The sequence below is a fragment of the Hemitrygon akajei genome, chromosome 7, assembly GCF_048418815.1.
Source record: "Hemitrygon akajei chromosome 7, sHemAka1.3, whole genome shotgun sequence".
Classification (NCBI taxonomy): domain Eukaryota; kingdom Metazoa; phylum Chordata; class Chondrichthyes; order Myliobatiformes; family Dasyatidae; genus Hemitrygon; species Hemitrygon akajei.
The window spans coordinates 26472728-26482463 of NC_133130.1; the positions used below are offsets into that span (position 1 = coordinate 26472728).

General features: G+C 43.3%; 1 protein-coding gene across 2 annotated transcripts in view; it reads right to left on the reverse strand.

Moving 5' to 3' along the window:
• ttc27 (tetratricopeptide repeat domain 27) overlaps window positions 1–9736 on the reverse strand; it is a 250649-nt gene extending 240913 nt beyond the window's left edge. Inside the window, exon 1 of one of the 2 annotated variants that reach the window (XM_073050525.1) lies at window positions 9706–9736. In XM_073050525.1, the coding sequence (XP_072906626.1) occupies window positions 9706–9721 (16 nt within the window). In that variant the 5' untranslated portion in view covers window positions 9722–9736. Of the gene's footprint in view, window positions 1–7920; window positions 8342–9705 lie in introns of those variants that run through there. The other variant, XM_073050524.1, reaches the window with a different exon arrangement.

The window sequence follows — 9736 nt, forward strand, 5'->3', positions numbered from 1 at the left end:
TCAAAATTTTAGATAGTGGGAGCTTATTTCCCCCCTCCCCCAACTGGTTTCAGAAACAGAATCAGCTTTATTATCACTGGCATGTGATGTGAAATTTGTTAACAGCAGCAGTTCAATGCAACACATAATCTAGCAGAGAGAGAAAAAAATAATAAAATAAACATAATAAATAAACAAGTAAATCAATTACATATATTGAATAGGTTATTAAAAATGTGCTAAATGAGAAATACTGTATATTAAAAAAGTGAGGTAGTGTCCAAAGCTTCAAAGTCCATTTAGGAATCGGATGGCAGAGGGGAAGAAGCTGTTCCTGAATCGCAGAGTGTGTGCCTTCAGGCTTCTGTATTTCCTACCTGATGGTAACAGTGAGAAAAGGGCATACCCTGGGTGCTGGACGTCCTTAATAATGGACACTGCCTTTCTGAGACACCACTCCCTGAAGATGTTCTGGGTACTTTGTAGGCTAGTGCCCAAGATGGAGCTGACTAGATTTACAACCTTCTGCAGCTTCTTTCAGTCCTGTGCAGTAGCCCCTTCATACCAGACAGTGATGCAGCCTGTCAGAATGCTCTCCACAGTACAACTACAGAAGTTTTTGAGTGTATTTGTTGACATGCCAAATCTCTTCAAACTTCTAATAACACATAGCTGCTGTCTTGCCTTCTTTATAACTACATCAATATGTTGGGACCAGGTTAGATCCTCAGGGATCTTGACACCCAGGAACGTGAAACTGCTCACTCTCTCCACTTCTGATCCCTCTGAGGATTGGTATGTATTCCTTTGTCTTACCCTTCCTGAAATCCACAATCAGCTCTTTCATCTTACTGACGTTAAGTGCCAGGTTGTTGCTGCGGCATCACCCCACTAGTTGGCATATTTCACTCCTGTACTTCCTCTCGACACCACCTGAGATTCTACCAACAATAGTTGCATCGTCAGCAAATTTGTAGATGGCATTTGAGCTATGCCTAGCCACACAGTCATGTGTATACAGACAGTAGAGCAGTGGGCTAAGTACACACCCCTGAGGTGCGCCAGTGTTGATCGTCAATGAAGAGGATATGTTATCTACAATCCGCACAGACAGTGGTCTTCCGGTTAGGAAGTTGAGGATCCAATTACAGAGGGAGGTACACAGGCCCAGGTTCTTCAACTTCTCAATTAGGATTGTGGGAATGATGGCATTAAATGCTGAGCTATAGTCGATGAACAGCATCCTGACGTAGGTGATCGTGTTGCCTAGGTGATCTAAAGCCGTGTGGAGAGCCATGGAGATTACATCTGCCATTGGCTTATTGTGACGATAGGCCAATTGCAATGGGTCCAGGTCCTTGCTGATGCAGGAGTTCAGTCTGGTCATGACCAACCTCTCAAAACATTTCATTACTGTCGACTTGAGTGCTACCAGGCAATAGTCATTAAGGCAGCCCACATTATTCTTCTTTGGCACTGGTATAATTGCTGCCTTTTTGAAGCAAGTGGGAACTTCTGCCCGTAGCAGTGAGAAGTTGAAAATGTGCTTGAATACTCCTGCTAGTTGGTTGGCACAGGTTTTCAGAACCTTACCAGGTACTCCATCGGGACCTTCTGCCTTGCGAAGGTTCACTCTCTTTAAAGACAGTCTAACAGCAGCCTCTAAGACAGAGATTACAGGATCAGCAAATGCAGAAGGGATCTTCACAGCTGTAGTTGTATTCTCCCTTTCAAACCGTGCATAAAAGGCGTTGAGTTCATCTGGTAGTGAAGCATTGCTGCCATTCATAATATTAAGTTTCGCTTTGTAGGAAATAATGTCTTGCAGTCCCTGCCAGAGTTGCCGTGCATCTGATATCGCCTTCAACCTTTTTCAAAATTGTCCCTTCGCCCTGGAAATAGTCCTTCGCAAATCATACCTGGTTTTCTGGTACAGGCCTGGGTTGCTAGACTTGCCTGCCCACAAAGCCGTCATTTCAAATCATTGACATACAACTTAAAAAGAATCGGTCCCAGCACTGACCCCTGTGGAACATAACTAGTCACCGGCAGCCAACCAAGGAGGCAGGAGATAAGCTGAGGGGGAAAAGGGGATGGGGAATGGTAAAGGGAAGGCATTACTGGAAGTTTGAGAAATCGATCTTTATGGCATCAGATTGGAGGCTACCCAGATGGAATATAAAGTGTTTCTCCTTCTCAGTATGGCCTCAGCTCAACAATAGTGTAGGCCATGGATTGACATGTCAGAATGGGAAGTGGAATTAAAATGAGTGGCCACTGGGAGATCTGGCTTTTTCTGGCAGATCTGGCGTTTTCAACAACGTCACTCAATACACTGTTAAGATTAGGTGACATTTTTCGGCTAGCCAGCATTTCCCTGTGTATGACACAGTGTGTAGACTGGCATTCAGGAGCAACCTCTTTGACTTGGATAGTGAAAGCAGACAGCCGTCCAGTCATAGCTGCAGCCCCGTCTGTGCATATTCCAACACAGAATGACCAGTCCAGTTTGTCTGACATGTAGTCATTCAAAGACTTGAATAGTTCTGCCCCAGTTGTGTTAGTTGGCAGCGGCAGTGCACACAACATATCCTCGTGCACATCGTCTTGAAATGTATATCACGCATAAACCGGCGGTATTGCCTTGTTGTTGACATTGGTAGACTCGTCGACCTGGACAACCTACCTTGGTGAATCGTTAAGCCGTTCCAACAGCTGTGCTTCGATGTCCTCTGCTATGTAATCGATTCTCCTTGAAACTGTGGTAGCTGAAAGAGAAACCTGTGCCATCTTGTTAGCTGCAGCTTCTCCCAACAGTTCACAGCACATGTCCTTGGCAGCAGGCAGAATCAATTCTTCACCAACAGTGAAAGGCTTCTTAGCCTTAGCGATACGGCTAGCCACTAGGTACGACGCTCTCAGAGCAGCAGCATTTGTGGAGGTGGTGGCTCTCAGCACTTGCTTCTGTCCCACTTGCTCACATTTTTTCCGCTCAAAAAAATTCAACGGCGTGACAGGAAATGAAGAAAGGTGCAGCGAACTCATATCGTTTCATATCACCAAATCATATCGCTTCCTGGCGGCCTGGTAGTACATGCTTTGTGGCCCAGTGGTTGGGGATCACTGCAGTAGATGACCCCAACAGATTCACAGGTGAAGTGTCGCCTCAGCTGGAAGGACGGTTTAGGGCCCTGAATGGTCATGAGGGAGGTAGTGTAGGATCTAGCCTTCAGCAGACGACGTACCTCCTGGCTCATCCATGGCTTTTGGTTTGGGAATGTACAGTAAGTCTATTAGAAGCATAATGGCATTGAAGGTAATTATAAATCCCCAGGACCTTTTAATCTATCTCTCAGTATACACATTTTCCTAATTCAGTATACACTCTTTCCTAATTATGCATCTCTCAAGTTAAAGATTCTTTATGTATTTTAAACCACATTGTGAACCTGACCCACTGTATTCAAAGCACATTTATTTGCCTACATACCCAGATGTCTATTCCATCAGCTCCTTCTGATCAGCACTCTTTACATTTTATTGTACCTTTAGGTTCTTCTAACTGAAATTCTAGTTTACACTTTCCTGTGATGAATTTCACCTAGCATCACAGTTAAACCACAACTGCCATAGTGTCCAGTTCCAGGCATTACACTTCATGAAGGCCATGCAGAGGTGATTTAATAGAATACCCCAGGCTGTGGGGTTTCAGTTTGGTAGAGAATTTTATATCAGAGAAGCTTTGAGCGGGGGTGACTAAAATTATTGAATTGGGGTAAGGTAAATAAATACTTACCTGATATATAAAAAAATTGCAAGAGAAGAGAGCCGGGGAATAGAACAGACATCATAAAAAGCCTGAAAAGGTTTGATGGACTGCAGCATCCTTCCACATTGTAATTCTATAAACTAATGTAAAACAGAATCTTTGATTTCTATAAGGTTTTCTGTACAGGAAATATCCAAGGGTTCTTTGGCTGCTTACATAACATTAATTTTCAAATGACTTCAATTAACTAACCTTGCTGTATCCCATGGACATAATATACTGCATCATCTTGTATTTCAGAGAACAATGGTGGTGTAGTAGTTTACAGCGACCTGCATTAACAATCCAGTTAATAAGCAGGTATATGGGGAAAATGTCCACTTTTCCTAATTAAAATTCATCAGGGAACCTTCATTTGCCCACCTGTTTCATCAATGACCTTACTGTTATAAGATCAGAAATTGAAATTTGTGTTTGGTATTGGACGGTGTTCAATTTCATTTACAGCTCCTCAGCATCTACAGCAGTTCATGCCACTTTGCAGCAAAACCAGACAACATTCAGGCAGGGGCTTATAAGTGACAAATAATACTCATGCCATGAAAGTGCTATGCCAAAAGCAACTACAGAGTCTATATGCCTATCCTTGACATTAAATGATAATGCCAAACTCTCCATCAATACTTTGGGGATAATCAGAGATCAAAAACTTAAATACACCAGGCACATAAATACCATAGTTCATGGAGCAGGTCAAAAGCAAGGTACCCCTCATCTCCTGACAGCCAATGACTTTTTGGCCAACTAACAGCCACAAGTAAAGTGATGCAATGTTATCCATTTGTCTGGATGAATGAAGAGAGCTATGGGTAACCTTAGGCAATTTCTAAGGTAAGGACATGTTCAGCACAGCATTGTGGGTCAAAGGGCCTGTATTGTGCTGGAGGTTTTCTATGTTTCTAATACCAATTCCTTTCACAAAGGCCAATACCATTCACAACCAAACTGTCTGCTTATTTGGCACCTCATTAATAACCTTAAACCTTTGTTCTCTCCATCACTAGTCCACCGTGGCTGCAATGTGCACCATCTACCAAATGGCCATGCTTGCTCATCTATGTACTCTTACAGCACCTCTCAAACTGGTGACTTCAGTCTCTAAGAACAAGAGCAGCACATCACCACCAGCAGTTTCCCATCCAAGTCGCACAGCATCCGTACTTGCAGGTATATTAACACTCCTTCATTAAGGATCCCCATCGCTCAGGACACGCCTCGTTCTCATTGCTACCATCAGGAATGAGGGACAGAAGCCTGAAGGTACACACTCAGCGATTCAGGAACAGCTTCTTCCCCTCTGCCATCGATATCTGAGTGGACTACTTATTATTTCTGTTATTTTGCACTACTTATTTTAACTTAACTATTTAACAGACAAATATATACTTAATGTAACTCGGTTTTTTTCTCTATATTTATTTATCACGTATTTCATTGTACTGCTGCCATAAAGTTAACAAGTTCCGTGAAATATGTCGGCAACATTAAATCTGATTCTGATTCCTTCACTGCAAATCCTAGAGTAATGTGGGGAATATTTTCATCAAAGCACTGCAGTAGTTCAAGCTGTTGTCCCACCATCACCTCGGAGGGAAAAGGAAGTGGAAATAAATGCTGGTCTTGCCAGCAACACCCAGATCCCAAAATCAAACAAACAAGAATTGTACCGGGTTGGGCATTTTCTCAGCGAGCCACAAATTACATTTCAAAAATGGGAAAAACTGACAAAACATTTACTAATTTTACATGCGTTCTGTCATTATAAAGAGCAATCCGGCAACTGAAAGCAGGTTTCAGCTGCCACCCAGGGAAAAGATATTTAAACCATGTACCCAGATGAGGGTGGTGGGTGGTGATACATCTCAACCAAAGAAAGTGGTTTCTTTGCATTCCTTCCCTCTGCTGGCCTGCAGGTCACCCTTTGGCAAAGTGTAGCACCCCCCCCCCACCCTCCGATTAGGATTACGGGAAGCCATGGGAGCAGGTGGTGGATGGACGTATGACCAGCCGGTGCATATCACAAGTCCTGGTTATGCAGCCACTGATGCCAGGCAGACAATCTCTGAAGAGTATTGATAATGGCTGATAAAGATACCGTACTTGTCTTGTAAGGATACTGCCCAGAAGGCAGCATGGCAAACCACTTCTGTAGAAAAATATGCTAAGAATAATCATGACCATGATGGCCTACGTCATACGACATGGCACACAACGAACGAACAAACCCAGATGAACTGAGTGTTAACTCTCCCAAACCATTAGCAAGTTACAAAAGAGAACAATATGATTACAAATAACAAACTTAAAACTTTTCCAATGCACATAAAATTATTTACTTTCTTTCCAAAGTAACAAAACTTTACAAACGTAAGTTACCTAAAATTGGACAAAATCAGATCTCCCCTTTTCATATCATCAAAATGCCCCAAAGCACCCTATCGCGATGAGGTATTTTCAGTCACTGTCAGAAGCGACTCATTGAATTACACACAGCAAGCGCACACAATAACTTGTCAATGATCTGTTAAATCTTTTTTAATAATGTGGATTGAAGGATAAATAGTGATCAGGAGACTTCTGTCACTAAATTATGCATCCCTAACGCCTTTGAGAATGTGATGGTCAGCCTTCATTGTGAACCATTGTAGTCCTACTGGAGAAAACCCTCCTGCAGTGCTGTTGGGAGAGTTTCCAGAAAACAGGCCCTGCAATGATGAAGAAATGTCAATGAACATCCAAGTCCAGGAGATGTATGTCTTGAAAGTGTAGCAGAAGATGGTGGCACTGTGCTTGCTGCCCTTTCCTCCTTGGTAGATCTTAACTTATTCATTGTCATATGCACCATGGTGTAGCAAAATTACTTGCTCGCACGAAGCTCGCAGGGCAAACATGATGGTAGTAAATACAACAAATACAGCAAAAAGTGCAACAAAATAGTGGAAAAGAAATGTTCAAGAGACAATAACAGAATAACCAAGAGAGATCAGAGTCAGGTTTATTATCACCGGCATGTGTCATGAAATTTGTTAACTTAGCAGCAGCTGTACTGATGATGTAAAATGAATAAATAAAGATTAAAGTAAATACATGTATATTAAATAGATTGTAAGAAGTACAAAACAGAAATAATATATTAAAAAGTGAGTTAGTGTTCATGGGTTCAATGTCCATTTAGGAATTGGATGGCAGAGGGACAGAAACTGTTCCTGAATCATTGAGTGTGTGCCTTCAAGCTTCTGTACCTCCTTCCTGACAGTAAGAATGAGAGAGCGCCTGTTCTGGGTTATAGGGGTCCTTAATGATGGACACTGCTTTTCTGATATACCACTCCTTCAAGATGCCATGGATACTACAGAGGCCAAGATGGAACTGACTAATTTTACAACTTTCTGAAGCTTCTTTCGGTCCTGTACAGTAGCCTCCCACCCCCACACCAGACAGTAATGCAAACTGTCAGAATGCTCTCCATTGTAATTCTATGGAAATTTTCATATGTTTTAGGTGACAAACTAAATTTCTTCAAACTCCGAATGAATAAGACAGAATCCTATTAAGCTAGAATTTAGTCCGAGAATGCAGCAACATCTCCAGTAAAGGGATGTGAAAGAGTCATCATAAGTTTGCAAAGTGCTACTGCAGTTGCCGACATAATAACCTTGTACAATCAATGCATACCAGTCGTGGAAGGAGTACCTACAGTACTCAGCGTGATAGATAGGGTGCCAATCAATTGGTCTGTTTTAGGAGTCTTGCAAGTTGCTAATGGCTGCACTCATCCAAAGAAATGGAGACTATTCCATCACTCCCCTCACTTGCACCTTGGTTTTAATATGTCAAGTGAAGAAATTCACAACATGGAAATACACAGTTTTTCTATAGCCAAAGTATTTCTGTGACTAGTCCAGTTGAGTTTCTGGTTAGTTATGATACACTACTGATGCTGGGTGAGGGTCAGTAGAGAGTGCTGTCTGCCTGACACTTACTGGAGGCCAGTGGAGGGGCACGAACACAGCTGAAATCTTCCTGACCAGACACATAGCTACACCTCCACCGCACAGACCCCGCTCTCCAACCCGGCCCCCAACACCAGGCGACCACCCCGGCACCTTTACCTGCTCCGCGCTCCTGTTTACAGCGCCCGGCCTCCGCCTCTCTCTGGAAGCCCCGCAGCACCGACAGTTCGAGCTCCAGCAGCCCGTCCGTGGCTGAGCAAGGTTCCCCCTCGGACTTGGCGCAGCAGCCGCCTCCCGGAGCAGCTCCATGTGCTCCCTCCAGGCGATCTGACAACACGGCGGCCATGACAGCGGTGCGGGGCAGGCTGGGTAGGAGCGGAGTGATTGACAGGCAGAGAGCTCCCGAGCGATGCAAGGGGCTGGCAGAGACATTGAGAGCCGGAGCGGTCCCAGAGAGTGGCGGCTGGCTGGGGCAGGGAAAGCAGGAGACCCGCGGCTCGGTGAGGCAGTGACGGTAGAGGCAATGCAACAGAATAGACTGCTGGAAATGCTGAGACAGTGCAAGAGAGGAGAGCGGTGGGTGGGTGGCTGAGGGACAGCACGAAAGAGAAAGCGGTAGCGATGTAATTAAGAACCAGAATATGAGTGATGCGAGATAGAAATAGCTGGAGCGATACGAGAGAGGAAAAGGCAGAGCTATGCAAGCGAAAAATTGCAGGGGGGGATAGAGAGAGAGGGGGACAGGGTCGGGAGTGAGAGCAGGTGTGATGTCGAACTTAGTTTGCTAATTATTTCCCCATTCGACAAGTTTGTTGTTTTCCTGTAATCTGTCTGATTTTAGCATTCACCATCTTCAGCCTCCAATTTGGTATCATTCTCCAATTTCGAAAGCTTGCTGATTCCAGAGTCTAAACTGTGAGAATAAATGCTGAAGACTAGTGGTCTCAGCATTTCTCTTCATTGCTCGCCTTTTTCCTTAGTGAATAGCTCCCTCCTCTTTAATTCCACTGCCGTCCGTCCTTAAGCTTGCTGTCACTGTGTTCGGCGCCTCTTCCTCCTCCATGCCACACTTTCTGGACTTGCTCATTGGGAGTCACTTATCGGCTGCTTACTGAAAAGCTAGATCGATTCCACCTCCTGCATTTTCTTTGTCGGCTCCCCGTCACAGCTTCAAACGTGCAGTTAGTTTGGGGAAGCCGTATTTTCATAAAGGGCTATTCCTTTTTTTTGCTTTTAATGTAACATTGCCTGCTTTCATCAGAGGTTTCATTATTTGCCCTACCATCAGCTTGAACCATGGGCCACTTTCTTAAATGTAGATACAGGCGATTCCAGTTAATTGGGACACTTTGGACCAATTAGCCAAAGTTAATGGAAATAGTTAAAAAGTTATAAATACACAAAGACAAACCATCATTTAACTGAATAACAACTTACGTATTTAAATTGACTGCATAACAAATGAGAACAGTACCAATACCTCTAATGTAAGTGTACTAGTTCCTAATAGTTATCAACAGAGGAATTCGTCTGCTGTGTTCTTTTGATTGACTGTAAATAAATGAACATCACAGACACCTAGTGCGGATAGTAGACCACCTTCATACAATGCTTTAGGATTGCATCCTCCAAATCTTCATTTTCATTGTAAAATTCAAGATGATTGTTGATACCTTTGTAATTTCTAACTTGAAGTAGTGAAATAATTTCAGTTCCACTCCCGGTTGTTTCTGGCATCTCCAAGCCTGAATGCTCGAGAAACAGCAGTGAGCAAAACAGTTCCAAATTGTCTTAATGCTTATTTCTCGCCAACTATCAGTACAAAGATCTTTGCTTTTTGAATACAAACACACACAACTGACACTATTTTAAAACTGATTGCTCTAAACACTGAGTGGTGTCTAATGGCTATGCTGGTTAGAAACTGTCTCAGCAGTCTCTTACCCCAAATAAACGGCATAGTGTCGCAAATAAA